General features: G+C 37.4%; 2 protein-coding genes across 2 annotated transcripts in view; one reads left to right on the top strand and one right to left on the bottom strand.

Annotated features, from left to right (window-relative positions):
• Positions 1-458: 458 nt before the first annotated feature.
• LOC114538324 (macoilin-like) lies at positions 459-5,080 on the bottom strand. Its single transcript, XM_028559477.1, has 10 exons — positions 4,883-5,080; positions 4,599-4,740; positions 4,354-4,480; positions 4,071-4,200; positions 3,459-3,525; positions 3,259-3,352; positions 2,547-2,962; positions 2,325-2,401; positions 1,781-1,966; positions 459-1,255 (listed from the first exon to the last, which is right to left on the bottom strand). Exons 1-10 carry the CDS (start codon positions 4,963-4,965, stop codon positions 595-597), a joined length of 1,983 nt encoding a protein of 660 aa, XP_028415278.1. The 5' UTR covers positions 4,966-5,080; the 3' UTR covers positions 459-594.
• A 379-nt stretch (positions 5,081-5,459) lies between these two features.
• LOC114538313 (glutamate synthase [NADH], amyloplastic-like) overlaps positions 5,460-24,716 on the top strand; it is a 57,451-nt gene continuing 38,194 nt past the window's right edge. Inside the window, exons 1-18 of the mRNA XM_028559462.1 lie at positions 5,460-5,643; positions 5,722-6,159; positions 8,251-8,381; positions 8,955-9,036; positions 9,143-9,196; positions 9,939-10,019; positions 10,180-10,224; positions 11,030-11,125; positions 11,920-11,981; positions 12,086-12,160; positions 12,761-12,868; positions 14,018-14,114; positions 14,526-14,637; positions 14,902-15,056; positions 15,274-15,578; positions 15,847-15,946; positions 16,037-16,087; positions 16,761-16,895. Coding sequence (XP_028415263.1) covers positions 6,037-6,159; positions 8,251-8,381; positions 8,955-9,036; positions 9,143-9,196; positions 9,939-10,019; positions 10,180-10,224; positions 11,030-11,125; positions 11,920-11,981; positions 12,086-12,160; positions 12,761-12,868; positions 14,018-14,114; positions 14,526-14,637; positions 14,902-15,056; positions 15,274-15,578; positions 15,847-15,946; positions 16,037-16,087; positions 16,761-16,895 — 1,812 coding nt within the window. The 5' untranslated portion in view covers positions 5,460-5,643; positions 5,722-6,036. The remainder of the gene's footprint in view (positions 5,644-5,721; positions 6,160-8,250; positions 8,382-8,954; positions 9,037-9,142; positions 9,197-9,938; positions 10,020-10,179; positions 10,225-11,029; positions 11,126-11,919; positions 11,982-12,085; positions 12,161-12,760; positions 12,869-14,017; positions 14,115-14,525; positions 14,638-14,901; positions 15,057-15,273; positions 15,579-15,846; positions 15,947-16,036; positions 16,088-16,760; positions 16,896-24,716) is intronic.

The raw sequence follows: 24,716 nt of genomic DNA, 5'->3' as shown, positions 1-24,716 counted from the left end.
CTCTTGTTCTCGTTTGATCAAGCAATGATACTTGATGAAACTCTCATGTAAACTCTCGCTTGTCAACTCTCATGCAACTCTTGTTCTCGTTTGATCAAGCAATGATAGTTGATGAAACTCTCATGTAAACTCTCGCTTGTCAACTCTCATGCAACTCTTGTTCTCGTTTGATCAAGCAATGATAGTTGATGAAACTCTCATGTAAACTCTCGCTTGTCAACTCTCATGCAACTCTTGTTCTCGTTTGATCAAGCAATGATAGTTGATGAAACTCTCATGTAAACTCTCGCTTGTCAACTCTCATGCAACTCTTGTTCTCGTTTGATCAAGCAATGATAGTTGATGAAACTCTCATGTAAACTCTCGCTTGTCAACTCTCATGCAACTCTTGTTCTCGTTTGATCAAGCAATGATAGTTGATGAAACTCTCATGTAAACTCTCGCTTGTCAACTCTCATGCAAGTCTTGTTCTCGTTTGATCAAGCAATGATAGTTCATGAAACTCTCAAATAATTTTATTTTCACTCAAAGAAACTTACATCAAGGTCTTAGGTCCTTGCTACTGCGCTCGCGTGAACAGCCCCGAACCTGGATCTACAATAAACCATTCTTCGCCTTGGGGATGAACACAGAACCATTAGTAACGTCCTCGTGGTCGGCCAAAGGCGGTGGGGGTGGTGAGTGGTGGCTACCATACACCTGCCCCGCGTCCCCGTTTGCACTGAGGGGCATCACGGCCATCACCTCAGCAATCCTCGCTTTCAAATTCACTATCTCTTGTTCCTTGCTGATCAACTGGCCTTGCGATATCTCAAGTCGTCGACGCGTCTCTCCCAAGGCTGAAAACAGATCCAACTTCAGGCGTGTCTCGGAACTCAAGCTGTTCTCCAAATGCGTATTCTTGCCACGAATCTGGGCCAAGGTCGACATCAACGCCTCCGTCTCCTTTTTCAACTGGATGTTATCGTTTCCATTCGTTTTCGTTTTGAGCGTTTCAATCTCCCTCTCCATGGCCCTGATTTTCTCGTCTTTCTCGTGAGCACGCGCTTCGAGCTCCACTCTGCGCGCGTTGCAATGTTCGTGGATCGCGTTCTCCTCGCGCGACTGACGGAATTCGTCGGCTTTCGCTTTCTTCCGTTCTTCACGAAGCTGGGAGTCCGTCAACTGTCGGGCGTCGCGTTCCGATTTCAGTTTCCGTTCCAAGGTTGCGATGCTGTTGCGATCTTGCTGACGGCTAGCGGTTAACGTTTGAATCCTGGAGTAAAGATAAAGAAAGTTTTTATCGTATTGCAAAACTAAGTGGGTAATCTTCGCGAATATGGCTAGGAAACAATGTTTCCTGGTTTGTGTCAGTGGTTTGTGTACCTTCATGAAATATGTCTAGGAGACAATGTCTCCTGGTTTGTGTCAGTGGTTTGTGTACCTTCATGAAATATGTCTAGGAGACAATGTCTCCTGGTTTGTGTCAGTGGTTTGTGTACCTTCATGAAATATGTCTAGGAAACAATGTTTCCTGGTTTGTGTCAGTGGTTTGTGTACCTTCATGAAATATGTCTAGGAAACATGTCTCCTGGTTTGTCTACCTTCATGAAACATGGCTAGGAAACAATGTCTCCTGGTTTGTCTACTTTCAAGAAACATGACTAGGAAATAATGTCTCCTGGTTTGTCCACCTTCATGAAACATGGCTAGGAAACAATGTTTCCTGGTTTGTCTACCTTCATGAAACATGACTAGGAAACAATGTGTTCATTTCAGAAAGGTTTTTGTATGTACATACTTTTGTTGATATATTTCATTATCATTCTTCAACTGATTCACTTCAAATTTCAGGGATTTCTCATTCGAAGTAACAGTCTGCAACTGCGTTCTCATATCTTGTTCACTATGACGACTGCTTTGCAAGTCTTGTCTCGCCCGTTTCAAATCACTTTCCATCTGGTTCAATGTGCTCTCTACCCGCCGTCTAGACAGTGGAAGAATGGAATAATTTAACAGATAAAGGTATCCAGTTTAAATAGTTTAGTTTAGGTTTCCTCCTGTAGTAACACTGGATCAATAAGAGATGATCCTTACTGGACCTCTAGGAAGAACAGTTTAGAACTGATAGAGCTATCCAGTATAAATAAAGTTAGTTTAGTTTAGGTTTCCTCCTGTAGTAACACTGGATCAATAAGAGATGATCCTTACTGGACCTCTAGGAAGAACAGTTTACAACTGATAGAGCTATCCAGTATAAATAAAGTAAGTTTAGTTTAGGTTTCCTCATGTAGTAACACTGGATCAATAACAGATGATTCTTACTGGACCACTAGAGACAATACCTAGCACTCTTTTCCTCCTTCAGCTGTGTCAGTAACAAAGGTTTCACATCTCCAACCACAGAAAGATATTTCGTTTCCTGAGAAATTGTTTGAATTTTAGCTTCTGTAATTATGTTCAATTTTGTTAATTTTTATACCAAATATTTTGCCCAAATCCTAGAACATTTCCATGTTTATATAGCCAATGCTGCGTATCTTAATACAAAAGATTAACAAATATACCTGTGTTGTTTTCGTTTGATTATCCTTCTTACTAGAACCATGACCGCTTGAAGAAGAAGTGTTTGAAGACTCCCCACTGTCCGAATCATCTTCAAATTCTCCACCGTTAACAGCTCTTAGTGGACTATTGTGCTTCAGTGGTCGGGTATGACCATTCGCTAAACGACCATCTGGTTCGTTTTTGTTCTCAAGTTCATTTAAATTATGGTCCTCGTTAAGTTTCTTTGACGACGAAGCTGCGGATACCTTAACGTTATTCCTACTTGATTTCTCGTTAGTAACAGTCTTGTCATTATTCTGACTATATAATAGTTCATTGTAACTTTTATTGACGGAACCATTACTCAGAGCTTGACAGCTGGCTTTCCTAGCTGGTGGGCTCACTGTCTCTTCAGGAATTTTGTCAATTGAATTTCCTGGAAACAGAAAAAAATCATTAGCTTGCAATGCACCCCGATGTGACCTACTTTAGTATTTTACTCTGTCTAATGCCAGATGATTTTACTCATCAGTGGAAGAATACTATCAGTTAATAAGTTAACAAAACTATCTGTCAGTGTCTCTTGTTAACCCATTAGCTTGCAATGCACCCAGATGTGACCTACTTTAGTATTTTACTCTGTCTAATGCCAGATGATTTTACTCATCAGTGGAAGAGTACTGTCAGTTAATGAGTTAACAAAACTATCTGTCAGTGTCTCTTGAATGATACCTTTGACAGTATTTTCCACATTCTCCGTAGGTAATGATTGGTTTATCAACTCCATATAAAATTCATTCTCCTTGCTAACTTGTTGAATTTTACGCTAGAAAAAGATTTACAAAGTCTAATGAATTCAGTGCTAGATATCGAGACATGTACAAGTAACTACAGCAGGTAAGTAAACTGTAAAACCAAACTGTGATACCAACCTGTCGTATTTTATAACCTACGTAACTTTTCACACCATAACCCAGGGTTACAACTGGATAACCAATACTATAAATGGCAGTATGGTAGTTAGTGGAAGAGTACTGTCAGTTAATAGGTTAACAAAACTATCTGTCAGTGTCTCTTGTTAACCCATTAGCTTGCAATGCACCCAGAAGTGTCCTACTTTAGTATTTTACTCTGTCTAATGTCAGATGATTTTACTCATCACTGGAAAATTAAGTACCGACAGCAGTTGTAATCGAAAACAGATGGCAAAAAATCCTGTATAAGACTATTCAAATGCCCTGGGCATTAATATTGCAAGCCAAATGAAGACAAAGGCAAATTTAAATAGTCTCATAAGATCAGCTGCCCTGGCAAAAATTAAAAACTCTTTGTAACTTTTTAGCAGATATCCTACGAACACAAAAGTTCATTGTCTGCATTTGAGACCTTCCAAAAACCGCCCGACTTCAAAACCATTAGCAAAACTTCATTATTCCCCCTTTTTTGGGATCGCAAAACATCTCAAATTAACAAGCGTGCCATTTTAAAGGCTGTCGGTAAATTTATAAACATGTAATTTACAAATGTTAATATTAATACAGTACCAATGAGCTGCAAAAGGTCGACATAAATCCAAGTGAAACGGCAGATTTTTCAACTCCTTTAAACGAACCGATGCTTCGACGTAGATAAACAACAGCCACATTGAAATCGTAGGTAATCCTAGGCCGCGATCTATCGTAAAAGAAGGGAAAATATTGATTTTTTTCGTCGACAAGCGAAGCGAGACGTCTCTCAATGTAAACATTCAACCACCACACAAAGAACAGCATTTCATTGACGGGGAACCGCAAGAAATTGAATTAAACAAGTGCTTTAACTATCTACCTGTGTGCCACACGAATTGTACCCAAACGTACGTACTCGCAGCGAAAAACAGCCAGTGAATTGGCAAAACCATCAAACACACAACGTCCGAACACAAGGCCAATCCCAGGAACAGCAAAGAAAAGACCTTTGTAAAAATAGCAAAAACGCACGCGATCAAGCTCGGATACTGCAGGAAATATCTCGGGGAAAGTATCGCGAGAACTTGCAAACCGTTAGCTTTGTTTAAAATGGTTTATATTTACCAATCCTTGGTACTTGAATGAATCGTAAGCGCTTCGCATTAGCAACCAAAATGGCCAAAGATATTCAAAGCGAAACTCTAGCAAGAAGTCCGCTGTTAGAACGAGAATCCAAACGACAAAGAACTTCACGTAGATGAACAAGCTTGGAGAAGAAATAAATCATATTAGTCGGCGCCTAAGATGCGAGTATTAACAAGAGATCAAAACTAGATCCATCTCAATTTGCCTTCAATCAAAATGTATAATATATATTGCAATATGTCTCGGTCGGGTTTTAAACTCACCTGCCATAGACGGATTCGGTTATTTTCGACCGTTTCAAAGGCCTTCGAAGCTTCGAGGTGTCAACGCGTCTCTTAATCGACATAATCCGTTTCCAAAACGTGGAAAAATAATGATTTTCTCGAGAGAAATAATACCAAAATGTCCTATTTTTAAATGATAGAGATCAAACTGTTTTATAAGATTTTGTCTACTCTTCAAAACATTCAACTGCGCGTGCGTGACCGCGCGTCCCAAATGAACCCTAGGGCGAAATTTCTTTGAAATTCCTGTTGTAACAATTATTATCAACTCAAAAAGTTACATATTAACTTTAGTTATAACCCTGTATGAAGATAATTAGGGTAATATTCCAAATCCACTAAGTTAATCCTTAATCTAATCCTTAAGGATCGGCGAAAATTAGGATCGGATTTAGGATTAAAGCTTATGATAATATTCGTGACTTTTGGACTATAAAATTACCACATTGAAGATGATTTGAATATATGTAAATGCCAAAATATACAAGTCTTAACTGTCTTTTAGCTTTCAGCGTTTTTCTTGTCATATTATCAAAGCCATTACTAAATAAACCTTTGTGTTTACTTGCGGTAAAATGTCTAAAATGATTTCAAAATAAACAGCTCGAGCTATCAGCCTATCATTATGGAAGATATGTGTTGGAATGAAATATACTAGTATAAATTGGAACGATACTAAATAAGGATATTTTAGAGATGAGCTGGTCAGCTGGATTACAAAGATTTGTATGATTAGGACGGTATGAAATAATTTTATAGGCTTCAAATAAGACCAATTCTTTACTAGACTAACGTTTTTTACTTGGACAATATTTCAGATGCTTTTCCAGCTGAAATGAACATTTGAAGTGAAATTCAAGGTCGATTGGAAGGGAACCATTTTGTTTGCAACTTTACAACTAAATCCATCCAGTGTCACAATGAGATCAGTGACACCTTCAAATCATCCGGCGGGTTATTCGGGCTGGCTTCAGGTTGGGGCATTCGCATTCGAATGGACTTTGGCACCCATAACAAATGCACGTGGATTTGTTTACGATCGGCGAGTAAGGAACTATTCACAGGGTCACGGAATACAAAGCCTGTTGACACTTGTAAAAGAAGGCTGAATTTATCATTTGTGGTTGGAGATCATGGCTGCTCAGAGAGACTGCTATGGTTTTCCGAAAGAGATCGGCCTTTATTCACCAGAATTTGAAAAATCCTCCTGTGGAGTCGGGTTTATAGTGAACATCAATGGCCTAAAGAATAATGAGGTATTGTACAGGATTGCCGTTTTATCTGAGCTGTATTGATGAAGCTTTTGACCGCTTTTTCTTGTATTTATTTTGTAGTAAATTACCCGTTAGTAAAATATATATGAAAATCTAAACAAATTGGGAATAAAAACGGTTCTATTTGTTCAAAATGTAGCAAACCTTTACCATAAAACTTTGATAAACTTGTGCTAGATTTTGGAGCGAAGACGTGTCGCTTGATCGCCGTTTTTTATACTCCAAAGAGCTGCTCAAAGGTGACGCCTTCATTTGGTGTTCAAGTGATATAAACTGCTTTATTTTAGTTCAAAAACGGGTCGAAATTATCCCTTATTTTTAAACATATCCGCGTTCTAATTTCGATCAATCCGGACTTAAAATCTGTGGAACCCAGCCAAAAGTAGCAAATTTAAACACACCGAACTTAAGCTGGAATATTGGATTTATAGAAGCTGAAAGGCGTCTTTTAAAACAGTCAAAAATCAAATATATGATGCTAATAGCTTGGGCTTTGAAGCACAAGTTGTTTTCTTACCTATAATTACTAAATAATGAGCGGCTTCCTCAGCCGTGAAAGTATGGAATCTTTTAAAGAGTTTTCAGGCGATATTTGGGCTTATTTTCGAATATAATCATTACATTGAGTAAAATTACAGAGTCCGGATAATTTACTACAGGTAATTTGATAATAATACGTACAAAAATGCGAGATATTTTCAAATTTAAATTAGACAAACTTGAAGATGAATTAACAGCTCGCCGCCTCATTAAAGCCGCGTGTCTTAAATTGTACGTTTAAGTAGTTGAATAAAACAAGAAATATAAAGCTATTTTATTGCGTCTGGAAGCAAATTTACACCGTGAAATATCTTATGAAGACATCATTTTTGTTCGACCGTGTAATTGGATTTTTTTATAAAGAAGATTTCAACAAAATCTTAGTCTTTTATCGTTTAAAAAACAGCCCATTAATGGACGCATTTAGATCTTGAGATTAATATGGTTTATTCATATCAATGATTTAGATCACTCAAAGAACTGCGTGGTCGTTATTTCGAAGAACACTTCGCTCGGAAAATATCGAAATATTTTATTTTGAATTGAGTTTACTCAAGCCGAACGTATTTTTTATAAAGAAAACCTGCAATTATGCTGGTAGACAACTATTTCTTTGAAAATCTGATAACCTGCTACGTATATAGCGGTGGGGGAAGGGAAGGGGGTAAGCTCTCCTTGAAATAAGAGAAGGGGGCAACCTCTCCTTGAATAAGAGAAGGGGGAAACCTCTCCCTGAAGTTAGGGGAGTGGGCAACCTCTTGCTGAAGTAAGGGAGGGAGGCAACCCCTCTGTGAAAAAAAAGAAGGGGGCAGTCTTGCCCAGAAATAGGGGAAGTGGGCAATCTTGCCCTAAAATGAAGGAAGCAGGCAATCTTTCACTGAAATAGGGGAAGGAGGCAATCATGCCCTGAAATAAGGGAAGGGGGCAATCTTTCACTGAAATAGGGGACGGGGGCAATCATGCCCTGAAATAAGGGAAGGGGGCAATCTTTCACTGAAATAGGGGGACGGGGGCAATCATGCCCTGAAATAAGGGAAGGGGGCAATCTTTCACTGAAATAGAGGAAGGGGGCAATCATGCCCTGAAATAAGGGAAGGGGGCAATCTTGACTTGAAATAAGGGAAGCGAATAATCTTGCCCTGAAATATGGGAAGGGGGGAACCTCTCTCAGAAAATTCAAACCTGGTGTATAACCTCACACACAAATACACCCTAAACACTCAATTTAAAATCATTACACACCTAGGCATATATAACTGGAAAATAAATATAGTTATCGACACTAATTCCTTAAAAGAACTTCCCGGGCAATGAAATATATTGTGTATGGGGTGGTTTTCATTGCCGATAACAATTTTGCGAAGTGCATGTCTATTGAAAGAATAGTTTTTATTAGAAATGACATATATTCCTCACTCATCTCATGTGATATCAGCCCATAACTCCTGGCATTGCCGAGTCAATAACCGACAACTCAACATGGTTGTTCAAAATCACTCGGCTTAGTTTTGATATGTATTTCTTTCGGCACAGATCATTCAAGAATCCCTGGTTATTCTAAATCACATGAGCCATCGCGGTGGTTGTGGGTGCGACCAGTTCAGTGGTGATGGGACAGGAATTATGACAGCGATACCTCATGAACTTTATCTCAAGATTCTCAGGTGGAAATTAGGATTAAAGCTAGGATTAGGGATAGGATTAGCGATAGAATTAGGGATAAGATTAGCAATAGGATTAGGGATAGGATTAGGGATAGGATTAGGGATAGGATTAGGGTATGAACTAGATTGTGTATTCAGATTAGGGATTTGCTTGGGGATTGGATTATGAATATTAATTTCAGGTGGATTTAGAGTTGGATTAAATATTGGATAAGATTCAGAACTTGCAATTGGATTAATTAGATTAGTATTAGCATATGGATTAAATCAGTTTCGGATTAGGGATTAGATTCAGATCAGATTAGAGTTATTAATTAGGAAGTGATGAAAATGAGCAATAAAATATTGAATTAGAGTTTGGATAAATGAATTTAGCTGGAGCAGGGATTTAAAGTTGAATCAGAATGATTATATGAGATTTATTTCGTTTGAGCTTAGATTAGAGATTGGATTAGACTTAGGGATTAGAGAGAAAATAATGGTAAATTACTTTAGCATTGGAAATAGAATTTACCCCATGGGTGTGGTCATTTTATTGGTAGCTGAATAACGATGACCACAAATACTTTATAGAGATGAAGGATTGGACATAACCCTCCCAGAACCAGGGGAATATGCCACTGGATTGTTTTTCATTCAAAATGATGATCAGCAGGTATTTACTATATTGGGAATAATCATTCAGAGGCAAGATCTTCAAGCGCCAGTCGCCAGCGAATTCGTAGGCGAATCTGTACTAATGGAGTTATCCACTTTTTTAGATCTCCGTCTGTAAGGAACATTTTGAAAGACTAGCGGACGAATGTGCGATCAAGGTAAAGGCTTGATTTCTGTGAAGATTCCTCAAACGAGGGCAAGAGTTGCATGAGAGTTGACAAGCGAAAGTTTACATGAGAGTTTCATCAACTATCATTGCTTGATCAAACGAGAACAAGAGTTGCACGAGAGTTGACATGCGAGAGTTTACATGAGAGTTTCATCAACTATCATTGCTTGATCAAACGAGAACAAGAGTTGCATGAGAGTTGACATGCGAGAGTTTACATGAGAGTTTCATCAACTATCATTGCTTGATCAAACGAGAACAAGAGTTGCATGAGAGTTGACAAGCGAGAGTTACATGAGAGTTTCATCAACTATCATTGCTTGATCAAACGAGAACAAGAGTTGCATGAGAGTTGACAAGCGAGAGTTTACATGAGAGTTTCATCAACTATCATTGCTTGATCAAACGAGAACAAGAGTTGCATGAGAGTTGAAATGCGAGAGTTTACATGAGAGTTTCATCAACTATCATTGCTTGATCAAACGAGAACAAGAGTTGCATGAGAGTTGAAATGCGAGAGTTTACATAAGAGTTTCATCAACTATCATTGCTTGATCAAACGAGACTGAGCAAGAGTTGCATGAGAGTTGACAAGCGAGAGTTTACATAAGAGTTTCATCAACTATCATTGCTTGATCAAACGAGAACAAGAGTTGCATGAGAGTTGACAAGCGAGAGTTTACATGAGAGTTTCATCAACTATCATTGCTTCATCAAACGAATTTCAACAGGTTTTGGGATGGCGCGAAGTTGCAGTAAATTGGAAAGTTCCTGGCCCATACTCGCATCTAAAGAAACCAGCAATTGAACAAGTTAGTCGCTTAATTGAATCCTCCAATGTCCCCTGTTAACCCATTAGCCTCCAACCTATTCATATTCCCGCCATTTTACTCATCAGTAAAAATAATCCTTTGAAAATCATTCCCCGTCACGTTTGCATTCTCGTAACTGGCTGGAAATTGTTTCCTGCAGGTATTTGTCACCAGCAACCATGACACAGAAACGTTTAGGAAACAGGTCTGTTTTCATAATAATGTTCTTGTATCGAAAATCATGTGTTTCACTATTGAATCGGTTCACGTTGTGTTCACGTGAATCCCACGTGCAAAAGTTCAAGCATCTATAGATGATAAATATAGCCATGAAAAGCTCGAAAACTTTGTAAGCGCGCACGGAAATAAACTATAATGACGTCAGACGTGGAAGCCGGATGTTACACGAAGTTTGGCTCGTTAATTTTGCAGAGCCAATCAAAATTCGTGTAAGATCAGATTTTCCCGCGTTTGACGTCATTATGAGAAAGAACAATAATTACTACCTTTGGGTTGAAATTAGCAACGATTTTGATATAGGAAATTTTCAAACTTTCCAAGGCTATATTTTCTTCTTTAAACAACATGAAACAAACAAAGTATTTGTCATCTCTTTCCAGTTAAATGATCCAACTTCATCCCCTCGCTTAGATAAATAAAAAAAACTAACTTGGAGCCGGTTGTATCAAGCCCGTTTAGCTTAAACGATGGATAAGTCAAAATTAAATAACACTCTTACATCTCTCTTGAATGAGTCAACTTGAATATTATGCACTGAATATGTAGTTGTAAACAGTATCTTTGTATCAAGGTTAAAAACATTTAGTTTGCTTGTTGAATAAAACGATAGACTGGCTTTCTATTTTGAACTTATCCACCGTTTAAGCTAAACGGGCTTGATACAACCGGCCCCTGTTGTGCAAATTGTTAAATTTTCACCGACTTTGTAACTTAGTTGATATGACTGCCCCCGTGAAATTGACTTAGATGCAAAACTGTATCTTTCTTAGGTTTTTTTATTACGAAAGATGGCAAGCAGTCATATTCCAACAGTTTGCGAGCGATTTTATATCTGCAGTTTGTCCACGGAGACCATTGTTTACAAGGTAAAAACACGGGCTTACAATTTCTTTGTTGAAGATTGTGAGGTTAGATTAGCAATTAGGATTAGTAATTAATCGTCTAATACAGAGTTGCAAAAAGAGTTCAACCTTCCTCTGGTAGTATTTCAAGTTTGACGTTAGGTCACTAAGTCAAGTAGCATCCAGCATAAAGAAATATTGTTTTTTTTGGTACATACATGTGATGAATTAGAGTCTTTAATTTCGAACCTTCCTCAAAAACCTCATTCAAAGCAAACCTTCCTTCGGGTGGTACCCGCGTACCCGCAGCTTTTTTGCAACTCCGATCATATGCTCCGATCTAATACCAAATTAAGAATTAGGATTAAGATTAGTAATTAATAATCTAATACCTCATAATAATATCCCAATACATATATTGTTAACTTTCGACACTATGTACAATAAAAAGATAAAAAGGCGATTAAAAGTACTAGTTTCGTCCTTCGGATCTTTTTAACATTTGTTTACTATATGGCGATTTGTTGAAAAGGTCCAAAGGACGAAACTAGTACTTTTTATCGCCTTTTTATCTTTTTATCTTTTTATTGTACATAGTGTCGAAAGTTAACAATATATGTATTGAGATATTATTATGAGTTTGAGCAAAACTTTCTTGGCTGCAGCAACAGATATATCTAGACATAATCTAATACCAAATTAAGAATTAGAATTAGAATTAGTAACTAAATAATCTAATACAGAAACGGCTAGCAAGATGCTCTTCAGACCTACCACCAACTGACCAATCAACTACATATAACTTTCATTTCTTATAGGGAATGTTAAACGTCCAACAATTAGCTGAGTTCTATCTGGATATTGGACAGAAAGAGTTCAAGTAATGCACTTTGTATAATTCGTTTTAACATCAGAATTATTCTTTAACAATTTTGTTCCGTCTAGTGTATTGCAGTTAATAGCTAGTTGTTTTCACCTTTCCAGGAGCCATTTTGCTATTGTCCACAACAGATTTTCAACAAACACATTTCCTAGTTGGGAGAGAGCCCATCCTCAACGGTAATTAAGCTAAAAGCTCGAAGATTATTTCTAAACTGTTCTTCCTAGAGGTCCAGTAAGGATCATCTCTTATTGATCCGGTGTTTCTACAGGAGGAAACCTAAACTAAACTAACTTTATTTATACTGTACGATAGCTCTATCAGTTCTAAACTGTTCTTCCTAGAGGTCCAGTAAGGATCATCTCTTATTGATCCAGTGTTACTACAGGAGGAAACCTAAACTAAACTAACTTTATTTATACTGGATAGCTCTATCAGTTCTAAACTGTTCTTCCTAGAGATCCAGTAAGGATCATCTCTTATTGATCCAGTGTTACTACAGGAGGAAACCTAAACTAAACTAACTTTATTTATACTGGATAGCTCTATCAGTTCTAAACTGTTCTTCCTAGAGATCCAGTAAGGATCATCTCATATTGATCCAGTGTTACTACAAAAGGAAACTTAAACTAAACTAACTTTATTTATACTGGATAACTCTATCAGTTCTAAACTGTTCTTCGTAGAGGTCCAGTAAGGATCATGTCTTATTGATCCAGTGTTACTACAGGAGGAAACCTAAACTAAACTAACTTTATTTATACGTTTTTTGTTCATAGTTTTCTCGCTCATAACGGAGAAATCAACACTTTGAAAGGCAACATCAACAACATGAGAGCGAGAGAGGGAATCATGTCATGTGAATATTACAAAGAAAATCTACAAAAGTAAATTTAACCTAAATTTAAGACTTTTATGTGACTCGTCATGTTGACCCTTCTGATTACCTTCCACTGATGAGTAAAATCATCTGGCATTAGACAGAGTAAAATACTAAAGTAGGTCACATCTGGGTGCATTGCAAGCTAATGGGTTAACAAGAGACACTGACAGATAGTTTTGCTAACTTATTAACTGACAGTATTCTTCCACTGATGAGTAAAATCATCTGACATTAGACAGAGTAAAATACTAAAGTAGGTCACATCTTGGTGGGTTGTAAGCTAATGGGTTAACAAGAGACACTGACAGATAGTTTTGTTAACTTATTAACTGACAGTACTCTTCCACTGATGAGTAAAATCATCTGACATTAGACAAAGTAAAATACTAAAGTAGGTCACATCTGGGTGCATTGCAAGCTAATGGGTTAACAAGAGACACTGACAGATAGTTTTGTTAACTTATTAACTGACAATATTCTTCCACTGATGAGTAAAATCATCTGACATTAGACAGAGTAAAATACTAAAGTAGGTCACATCTGGGTGCATTGCAAGCTAATGGGTTAACAAGAGACACTGACAGATAGTTTTGTTAACTTATTAACTGACAGTACTCTTCCACTGATGAGTAAAATCATCTGACATTAGACAAAGTAAAATACTAAAGTAGGTCACATCTGGGTGCATTGCAAGCTAATGGGTTAACAAGAGACACTGACAGATAGTTTTGTTAACTTATTAACTGACAGTACTCTTCCACTGATGAGTAAAATCATCTGACATTAGACAGAGTAAAATACTAAAGTAGGTCACATCTGGGTGCATTGCAAGCTAATGGGTTAACAAGAGACACTCACAGATAGTTTTGTTAACTTATTAACTGACAGTACTCTTCCACTGATGAGTAAAATCATCTGACATTAGACAGAGTAAAATACTAAAGTAGGTCACATCTGGGTGCATTGCAAGCTAATGGGTTAACAAGAGACACTCACAGATAGTTTTGTTAACTTATTAACTGACAGTACTCTTCCACTGATGAGTAAAATCATCTGACATTAGACAGAGTAAAATACTAAAATAGGACACATCTGAATCTATTAGAAGCAAGCTAATGTATTATAATTAAACAAGTTTACTGTCGGTTTTCAGGCTGTTTCCAGTTGTGGAACCAGGGATGTCAGACTCGGGCTGTGTCGATAATGCAGTGGAATTTTTGGTCATGGCTGGAAAGAGATCATTACCAGAGGTAAGTTAAGGCTTTTGCAGAACCTTGCCTGATATGATCTGAATTTTGAGCATCCTTGTTTGTCCATCAGGGGCTGGTTGTATCAAGCCCGTTTAGCTTAAACGGTGGATAAGTCAAAATTAAATAACACTCTTACATCTCTCTTGAATGAGTCAACTTGAATATTATGCACTTAATATGTAGTTGTAAACAGTATCTTTGTATTAAGGTTAAAAACATTTAGTTTGCTTGTTGAATAAAACGATAGAATTTCAATTTTGAACTTATCAACCGTTTAAGCTAAACGGGCTTGATACAACCGGCCCCTAAGCCCGAGTGAGCCATGGAGAGGCTCCTGCATCTCTAAAAAATCCAAGAGTATTTAGATTGACTGGAATTTCATGACAGGAGTGATGCTATTCTTTTGTACAGGCGATTATGACAATGGTGCCTGAGGCGTGGCAGAATGACGAGACGATGTCGAAGGAGAAACGAGATTACTACAAGTGGAGTTCCTGTGCCATGGAGCCTTGGGATGGACCAGGTTTGTGGAGAGCTGTTTAGAACTGATAGAGCTATCCAGTATAAATAAAGTTAGTTTAGTTTAGGTTTTCTCCTGTAGTAACACTGGATCAATAAGAGATGATCCTTACTGGACCTCTAGGAAGAACAGTTTAGAACTGATAGAGCTATCCAGTATAAATAAAGTTAGTTTGGTTGAGGTTTCCTCCTGTAGTAACACTGGATCAATAAGAGATGATCCTTACTGGGCTTGAAGAAAAGAACTGAATTAAACTTTTCGTCGCAGCATTATTCACGTTCTCTGATGGTCGTTATGTCGGAGCTGTTCTTGATCGTAATGGACTCCGACCATCTCGTTATTACATCACCACAGACGGTAGAATGATAATGGCCAGTGAAGTAGGCGTCTCATCTGTCCCCGAGGAGAAAGTCCAATTTAAGGTACAATCCAGTCTAGCTTCCAGCCTATATAGCTCAGATGTATGTAACTTCAGTTTCGTATTGCGGTCTTTGACGCGCACATAATCGGAATGCGTGCGTATGTCACTGACCGCAATATAGAACTGGAGTGATATTTGGACTATTAGGTTTGCAGCAAGCGATTTGAATCAAAGTTTCTTGAAAATTTCTAATCTTTTTCTGTCAAATCAATATTCAGGGTCGTCTTATGCCAGGCCGTCTGCTGTTAGTGGACACTCATCGTGGAGAGGTGATCAAGGATGAGGAATTGAAACACTCTATTTCGACGATGCGTCCCGTCGATGACTGGTTGAACACTGGATTGATATCGCTCAAAGACATACACTTTGCTTACAACAAGGTGAAGGGGTTGCCAGAGGAAACCGTTTCTGTCACAAAGAGCAACTGCTTGGAGATTTCGGTTCATCACGATCGTCGCCTGCCGATGTTTGGTTATTCTGTTGAAGATATTAGTATGCTGGTCCTCCCTATGATTCGAAACAGGTTAGAGCACGTTTTAAACTGGTTGGACATGTTGTGGAGCAGGTTTGACCTGATTTAATACAGGTTGTAGCACGTGTTAAACTGGTTAGACATGTTGTGGAGCAGGTTTGACCTGCTTCCGTAGTACGAGTTAGAGCACGTGTTTAAACTAAATTGGACATGTTGTTAAACAGGTTTGACCTGATTTAGTACAGCAGGATACTCAACAGGTTGAACAAAGTGTTATTGGGCAGCTACGATATCATATTTTTATTTTCAATGATCTTAGGAAAGAAGCAATTGGTTCTATGGGCAATGACACCCCGTTAGCTTGCCTTACAATGCATCCACAGTTGGTGTTTGACTATTTTAAACAACTATTTGCTCAGGTATACAACTTATCCTTTTCTTTTTGCTTTCAATCCGGGGAGAAATGTTTTGAAATGTGCGATAATAGAGTGAATTTCTAATCTCTCCAGGTTACCAACCCTCCCATTGATCCGTTCAGAGAAACCATTGTGATATCACTGGTAAGATATAATTTGGAAATTATTCTTACTGGACCTCTAGGAAGAACAGTTTTGATCTGATAGAGTTATCCAGTATAAATAAAGTTAGTTTACTTTAGGTTTCCTCCAGTAGTAACACTGGATCAATAAGAGATGATCCTTACTGGACCTCTAGGAAGAACAGTTTAGAACTGATAGCGCTATCCAGTATAAATAAAGTTAGTTTACTTTAGGTTTCCTCCAGTAGTAACACTGGATCAATAAGAGATGATCCTTACTGGACCTCTAGGAAGAACAGTTTAGAACTGATAGAGCTATCCAGTATAAATAAAGTTAGTTTAGTTTAGGTTTCCTCCTGTAGTAACACTGGATCAATAAGAGATTATCCTTACTGGACCTCTAGGAAGAACAGTTTAGAACTGATAGAGCTATCCAGTATAAATAAAGTTAGCTTAGTTTTGGTTTCCTCCTGTAGTAACACTGGATCAATAAGAGATGATCCTTACTGGACCTCTAGGAAGAACAGTTTAGAACTGATAGAGCTATCCAGTATAAATAAAGTTAGTTTAGTTTAGGTTTCCTCCTGTAGTAACACTGGATCAATAAGAGATTATCCTTACTGGACCTCTAGGAAGAACAGTTTAGAACTGATAGAGCTATTCAGTATATATCATGTATAGTTTTCATTACTTAGGCCTGCCCAATTGGTCCAGCCAGCAACTTGCTAGACCCAGGCCTCAAGCAGTGTGAACGTTTATACCTCGACCATCCAATCATTTCCTGCGGTGATTTGGAGGCAATCAAGGAATGCAACTTACCAAAGTGGAAGGTAGGCTTCGAAATATAGCGTCAACCATTATGATAAAATATAAAAAATTCATTCGTTGCGATTTTCTCCTCCTGGTGTATGCCATTAAGTAAATTTAACAGAGTACGTTACTTTACTTCGCCAAGTTTATACATCCGCGTACAGAACTCACACAATAACATACGCCAGAAAGAGAAAATGGCCGTTAAAATTGCCCTTTTAGCCGAGGCTTTTCGCCCGAGAAGTTCTTGGGTTCTTACCATAACACAATTCAATTTGGTCAAACTGACCAAATCGCAGCGCTTGACCAGAAAACGTAAATATAAATATAGAATATTACTCCGGAAAAAAATATGGATTTGATTGATGTTCGAGTGATAAAAACAATATAGGTATTGTTAAAATAAAACGATAGAGGTATCGTTTTTGACACGAGAACATAAAATCCATATCTTCGAGGCTCGAGGGAGCCGTGTAATGTTCTTTTTATTATATGGATAAAAATGAAAAAAGGGAATATACATTCGAGATCAACTCATAAATAATCTAAATCTTTGGTTTAAAACAGCGATAGCATTTTCTATCTTATCGCCGCTTGTTCATGTTATCAAACCTTGAAGGAATATCCAGTCGAGTTTGCGCATCAGTTCCGCTCATAAAGCCCTGGGGCCGGTTGTATAATATGTTTTATTAACTACATTTTGCATAGTGAAATCTTAGTTAACTTAGAAATAGCGGTTCTGATTGGCCAAATATGTCCTTAGCTACAGTTAAAAGTTAACTATAGTCTTTTATACAACTTGCCCGAAATTCCCAGATTCCCAGTTTCAGATCTAGAAGTTTTCTTGAGGAAGCCGAAGGCTATAGCTCGTATTCATTTAAAACCATAGCGAACAAATAATGTGACAAATACGAAGACAGTTCATCGAGTTTCAAAAAAATATAACATTCGAAAATGTCAACAAAGCGCGTTTGTTTACATTTCGACTAGATACCTTTAAAAATGCACAATTTCATCGACACTGTAAACTTTTGACTTTATAAATATTTTAAAGTTCTCTTCGGGCGGAATGAAATGAAACAGGAAATACACCTAAATAAATACTGTAGGACACACTGATATACAATACATTACATCACAATGCAGCATTTACAAGTATTTCAATCGCAATCCTAATTTTGAATTTTTGATGTTTGAGCAACCGTATCGGTTTCTTTATTAAAACCCTTTTTAAAGACACCTACCTATGGTAGCCCAAGTAATTATTAACTCTTGTTAAAGTTTTGTGTTCGCAGCGTCTCATTGGCCAACGCGAGTCACGTGAGAGTGACGAAATTCTGTGTCGCGTGCGGCTCACGTGGACACACGACCTTTGAACCTACTTTATGATACAATTTATATCATACCAATTATATTTGGTTCTCTTCGTTTATCATGTGGAACGATATTATTCTGTGGTATCAAACACATCTTTTTAAACAAATTCACAAACTTTGTGAAGGAAACATAGCAGCACCAGCAGTGTATGAAGCCCAGAAGCCCTAAATTCGTTTATCCATATAAGAATTGTGTAAAATTTACATAAATTCGTACACTAACGACAAGGGCAAAGTTTCTTTATGATACAAAGTTCAAATATTCGGTAATACTTGGGCAGGCGATAAATTCTGCTATTTTGTCTCTGAGCACTATAATCCTATATTTCAATCTGACATTCTTCATAAAATATTGTTATTTAATGAATTATTTGCTGTATAATGTTATCCGTTATATCGAGTGTCTTTCTTTGTTTATTGTTACAGTATTTTACGCCGGCGATGATTTCGACATAAGATACATTGTATTGTTCGTAAACTTCTTTCTGCTTTTGTTTTCGCTGACACAACTTTCAAAACAGCCACCCGAGTTTGCTCAGACCATTTTATCCCCGTCGTAATCCATGTAGCAAATGTCTCGCAGTTGTTTCTGAAGATCTGATATCCCGGCCATGTTGAGGGTTGCTCCAAAAGCTCTTCTGCCCTCCTCAATCGTTCTTCAACAGGCAACATCTCCACGTTTTCATCGAATTCAACTCGATACAGTTTACCTTCCGTTGCACCTTTCCAGAATTCCATAATTTCACATTCCCGAGGCGTCGCTTTAGACTTGTTTTCTCCAGTGAAATGAGCGACTCTGGAATCACCAAGATACACTCCGTGATGATAATAATACTCCTCTATATTGAGTATGCGATAGAAGTATTTCATCTTTGGATGTAAATTCACGTAGAAACATTTATATGCAATTTGAGTGCCTGGTTCTAAACCTTCAAGGTTTGTAATTTCCACCATTTTATGTACTGGAGACATGTTTTAGGCACTACGAAGCGATAAGGCTATAGTTTCAGTGTTTCGTGTCTGAAGTTAAACGACCGCGGTCAATTAAGGAAGTAATTAGCCGCTTGATTAGCCACATAGCTCCAGTAACTGGAACGAACGGAAAAGACCCCCACTGATCTCAAAACTACTGGATTGCACATAATTAAAGCTGATGGCCGCCATCTTGGCGCCAATAAATTGGAAGTCTCTTGCGATTTCTGATTATGTTTAGAAACTTAACAACCATTTTACTTTACAAACAGATCTAACGTAACATTCTACTTGGCAACAACAACTATTTTACTATTGTACTAATTGTTATATCTGGGGCCGTTTATTCGAAAGACGTTTAGCTCAGTTAAACGATGGATAAGCTAAAGTTTAAAAATGCTCATATAGATCTTGTAAATGACTGAACCTGCATCTTATGCATTTAATATGTACTTCCATTGACAATTGAACTATTTACATCGAAATATTTCAGCTCAGTTGTTTAATAAATAGATAATTTTGTTTTCCATTTTGAACTTATCCACCGTTTAAGCTAAACGCCTTTCGAACAACCGACCCCTGGGCAACAATGTATCTACAACGCGCCAGTTAATTTATACAAGAAAAAAAAATTTAAAAAAGCGTCAAACATTTAACTTATTAAAAATAAAATCGTCCATTTGACCTGCTCCTAATTAAGGCCAACACGAACGCGTCACGATTTTTTCAATTTCTTAATATTATAAAAAGAAAAAAGGTTTTGATTCTTAAATTTTTGACACGTCTGGTGTCTACGGCCTCCAGAAATTCCCTTCGATTCAAAATTATATTTATTTGATTTCGAAAACGAAGGTCTCCATGACGACACAAGTACTTGGGACTTGAAATAAAATGTCAAGATGCTAAATGGTTTAACAGACATAATAGCACCCAATATAATATATTTATGGCCTGCATACGGACGGAATTTTTTTGGTAATTTTCAACTATGTCTTTTTTCAACTATTCTTCATTTGCCGTGGAAAAACCAACCGAAGATTCTTTAGTTTCAATGCACCTCAGAAATTTTGAGAAACTGCGAGTCATAATTCCCGATTTGGGAGGCTGTTGGTTTGAAATTTTAACTATTTCAACGTTAAAATACCCTGAGGCAAATATCACGCTGGAAACTTTGATAATTTTGTTTATAATATAAGTATGATATAACGAGCAATTTGATTGGCTACCGCGCGTGCATTGTGAGGCCATAATGCACGCTTCTGGCTTTTGAAGTTTTTGTTGCTAAGCAACATCCTAAATAACATGTAAGGAGAATTTCATTATTGATCAAATAAATAGATTTTGTTGTTGCCCTATAATTCCTTCTTATATTATAAAAGAATTAAAAAAGCTCGTCGCGTGCCTTTATGGTGTGATAATGCACTCGGGGAAATGTTGGAAGAATACTCAAGAAGCTTGTAAAACACTCGGCTACGCCTCGTGTTTTACAAGCTTCTCTCGTATTCTCCCAACATTCCCCCATCGTGCATTATTACACCATAAAGGCACGCGACTCGTTTTTAGCTCGCCTGCACTTTAGTGCAAGAGAGCTATTGCTATAGTCTTGGCGTCCGCGTCCCCGTCCCCGTCCCCGTCCTCGTCCCCGTCCTCGTCCCCGTCCGCGTCCACACTACATGATAAGTAGAATGTTAAGATGCCACTTTTATTTTCCCATTATTTTCAACTTATCTACTTAAGGAGTCTATTTGTTGCAAAAGAACCATTTACCAGGGGGGAGTGAACATTATACAACAAAATATAATGATAAGGTCAATGTTAAAATGCTATATTTTTTCTATACTTTGGCTTTACATCAGAGGAATCATTATCAATATAAGTCATCAATATGCATTGTGACTATTTATTGCCATTTGGTACACATTTATACAATAATAAAGAGAGTTTTGCTCAAAATTATCAAATGATAAGGTGAATGTTAAGCTAATTAGCATAATGATAAGGTCAATGTTAAGATGTTATATTTTTTACATATTTTGGCTTTGCATCAGAAGATTCATCATAAATATAGCTCATTGATATGTCTTGTGACTATATGGTGACATTTAGTACACATTTACACAAAAATAATGGGAATTTTGTTCAAAATTATCAAATGATAAGGTGAATGTTAAGCTAATTAGCATAATGATAAGGTCAATGTTAAGATGCTATATTTTTTAAATATTATGGCTTTACATCAGAGGAATCATCATAAATATAAGTCATCGATATGCATTGTGACTATTCAGTGCCATTTGGTACACATTTATACAATAATAAAGAGAGCTTTGCTCAAAATTATCAAATGATAAGGCAAATGTTAAGCTTATTAGCATCATGATAAGGTCAATGTTAGAGTTATCCAGAGTTATCACGCTCATTACGATTTTCAGGGCTATTGTGTAGCCCTGTTTTTTTTAGTTCAAAGTTGTAGCTGAATCATATTTAACGAAACTATTTGTACAACCCTAAGCCAAATGAGAAACTTTCAAATATTTTCACCTGTATGCTACCATTTGTTAGTATTGTACATGTACAATTATAAATTATGAGATTGTGTTGTGATATGCCGTATCAAAATTCAATCGCTTAATATAGAAATCATTCAGGGAGTGAAAATATATAAAACATAGTCCAACGTTAAAGTTTAAAGAATATTGTCAGATAATTCGCAATTACAAGCTTTAGCACATAAGTATTTATAAGTAGAAAGCCGATAGGCTCGGAATGCAAAGGCAAATGGCAACGCATGTGACATATATTTGCATATTATTTATTTAGATACACATGCAAATATATTATTAAAGCACCTATAAGATTTATGTACATACCTTTTCGTTGTTTGATGCATAATCCTTTTTTGTGTAGATATAAAAATCCAATCTTGTTTATTTCATAAAGCTAGGCGCACACACGACGATTTTAGTCGGCCGATTCCTGTCTAGATTGTCTAGATGGATGTTTTCATCAAAATGTGGCGACTGGCGTCTATACTTGGTCATAATATTAGACCAAGTAGACTCGCGTACACGCGCGAGGCGCGAGCGCCGCGAGAAGGAAAACATGTCTGTGCAAGGGCTGCCTATATGTCTAAACCAGAATGGACCAACTACCGTAAAATCGTTGTGTGTGCGCCCGGCATAAAGCAGGGACTTTTGCCTGGTCCATTAACTTACCTGTTGATATCACGTGCGCGGATTGCGAGAACCGGAAGAAATATTGGTCACAAATTAAACTAATGTAATTCCGAGGCCAGTTTTGGCCAGTAATTCTGAGGTCACAACTAATATCTGAAGTTTGTGCCTAATATCACCTTCCAACGCGGATTTTAGCCTTGTAATTTGTAATAAAAAGATCGGTAATTTGTGCTTCATACAGATACCTTTCATACAGAGTTTAGCCTTATTCTAGACAAACAGTGCAGGCGAGCGTAAGGTGATTTCAGCACCTCTCTGGTTCCAAAAAGTTACGAAACATTGTAATATATTAACAATGTAAGCAAAAGAGTGGGGTAATTTAATGCTTGACAGGACAGGAAGTTGCGAAACCTTTGTACATTATTGCGAGATAGCTAATAATCGAATAACAGGGGATGATTTTAAATACTTTTCGACATCAGTGTCGTCGTGAGCGAAAACCAAAAAAAATTTCCTCTTTCAACAAATCTTCGAACGTTGTTTGAAACTCAATATTTACTCTTTTCATTGCATATACACTTTATGATTAGTACAGAGCGAAAAAATAAGCGACAAAATAAACTATGCAAATTCTTTAGTCATCAACAAACTTTTATTCAATGAGTTATTGAATTGAATGTTCTGCTAAATCTTACGTCTTTATCCTATAATCTTTAATGTTATTAACTATATTCAGTATTTTTGTTCGTCCAGTGTTTCTATAATTACGAGGAAGGAAATCTAAAATATATTCTAGTGTTCATGAACTGTTTTATATGTTTTTAAGACTGCTGGATGCCATGGCAGCGGTTCCAACATTAAACACAACATTTATAAGAGCTACCCGAGCTTGCTCAGACCATTTTATCCCCGTCGTAATCCATGTAGCAAATGTCTCGCAGTTGTTTTTAATGATCTGATATCCCGGCCATGTTTTAGGTTCTTCCAACGCCTCTTCTGCCTTCGCTAATCTTTCTTCAACAGGCCGCATCTTGACATCCGCGTCAAATACAACTCGAAATAGTTTTCCATCCGCTCCACCATCCTTAAATTGTAGTATATCACATTCCCGAGGTTTCGCATCAGACTTGTTTTCTCCATGGAGGTGAGCCACTCTACAGCCGCCGAGATACACGCCATGATGATAATAATATTCTTCAGAAGCGAACAGAGGATAAAAGGACGCCAACGATGAGTCTAAATTTGCATAGAAATTTTTATATGCAATTTGAGTGCCCGGTTCTAAATCTCCAAGCTTCGTGACTTCCTCCAATTTATATCTTGCTGCCATGTTAAAGTAATGTGAAGCGATAAGGCAAATCTCAGTGTCTCACGTCTGAACTCTGAAATGAAATGACGCATGCAGTTTCGCTTTGTGATAAATATATCTGTGTTTACTTCCTCTTACCCAGGCGCTCTCGCCTTTTATACATATATGCAAAAAATATGCAATCATATATGAATAGAGTGCTCAATACAAATATAGAGCAATATAAAGATCAAACACAGCTTGAATTACTGCATACTATGCATGCATGCGTAAGCCATTTTGAAGGTTGTTCCAAAACCTCTTCTACTCTTCTCAATCGTTCTTCAAAAGGCAGCATCTCCACGTTTTCATCGAATTCAACTCGATACAGTTTTCCTTCCGTTGCACCTTTCCAGAACTGATTCCATAAAGGCCGATCTACACGATGCGATTAGTCGCATACGATTCGTATGCTGGCGTATGTATTCGAATAAATGCGTGTAAAGATGTCACATTTTAAATTTCGTTATAAACTGATGAACAGACAGAGTGACGTTACCAATCTTTTTCATACGTCAGGATAAGAATCGTATACGACTAATCGCATCGTGTAGATCGGCCTTATCATCACTGGATGTAAATTCACATACAAACATTTATATGCAATTTAAGTGCCCTGTAAACTCTCAAGATTTGTAATTTCAACCATTTTATGTACTGGAGACATGTTTAAGTAATTTGCAGCGATAGGGAGAGTCTCAGGGTCAAACGTCGTAAATTAAGTGACGCCGCCATGTGATAAATATCTCTGTATTAATGTGGTCATTAGCAAGAGCGCTGACCGCGGGAACTCGAAACGATCGGAAACGGACCCTCCACTGATATCAAAACTACTGGATTGCGCATCTATAATGCATTATCGCGGACGAGCAATTCAACGAAGTACGAAGACGAAGACAAACTTCACAATTTTTTAACGCCTGTGCATCATTTTGCGCATATTCTGCTTAAAGTCAGCGGTGAGGGTTT

This window comes from Dendronephthya gigantea, unplaced genomic scaffold (assembly GCF_004324835.1).
Source record: "Dendronephthya gigantea isolate DGI-Jeju-01 unplaced genomic scaffold, DenGig_1.0 000180F, whole genome shotgun sequence".
In the NCBI taxonomy this organism is placed as follows: Eukaryota; Metazoa; Cnidaria; class Anthozoa; order Malacalcyonacea; family Nephtheidae; genus Dendronephthya; species Dendronephthya gigantea.
Note: the sequence above shows the minus strand (reverse complement) of the source record. Positions and strands in the feature narration are given on the sequence as shown.

Coding starts and splice junctions, on each gene's coding strand:
- LOC114538324 (XM_028559477.1), bottom strand. CDS start 4,965: ATGTCGATTAAGAGACGCGTTGACACCTCGAAGCTTCGAAGGCCTTTG. Junction 4,201..4,353: donor ACAATTCGTGTGGCACACAG/GTAGATAGTTAA, acceptor CTTTTACGATAG/ATCGCGGCCTAGGATTACCT. Junction 2,402..2,546: donor ATCAAACGAAAACAACACAG/GTATATTTGTTA, acceptor ACAATTTCTCAG/GAAACGAAATATCTTTCTGT.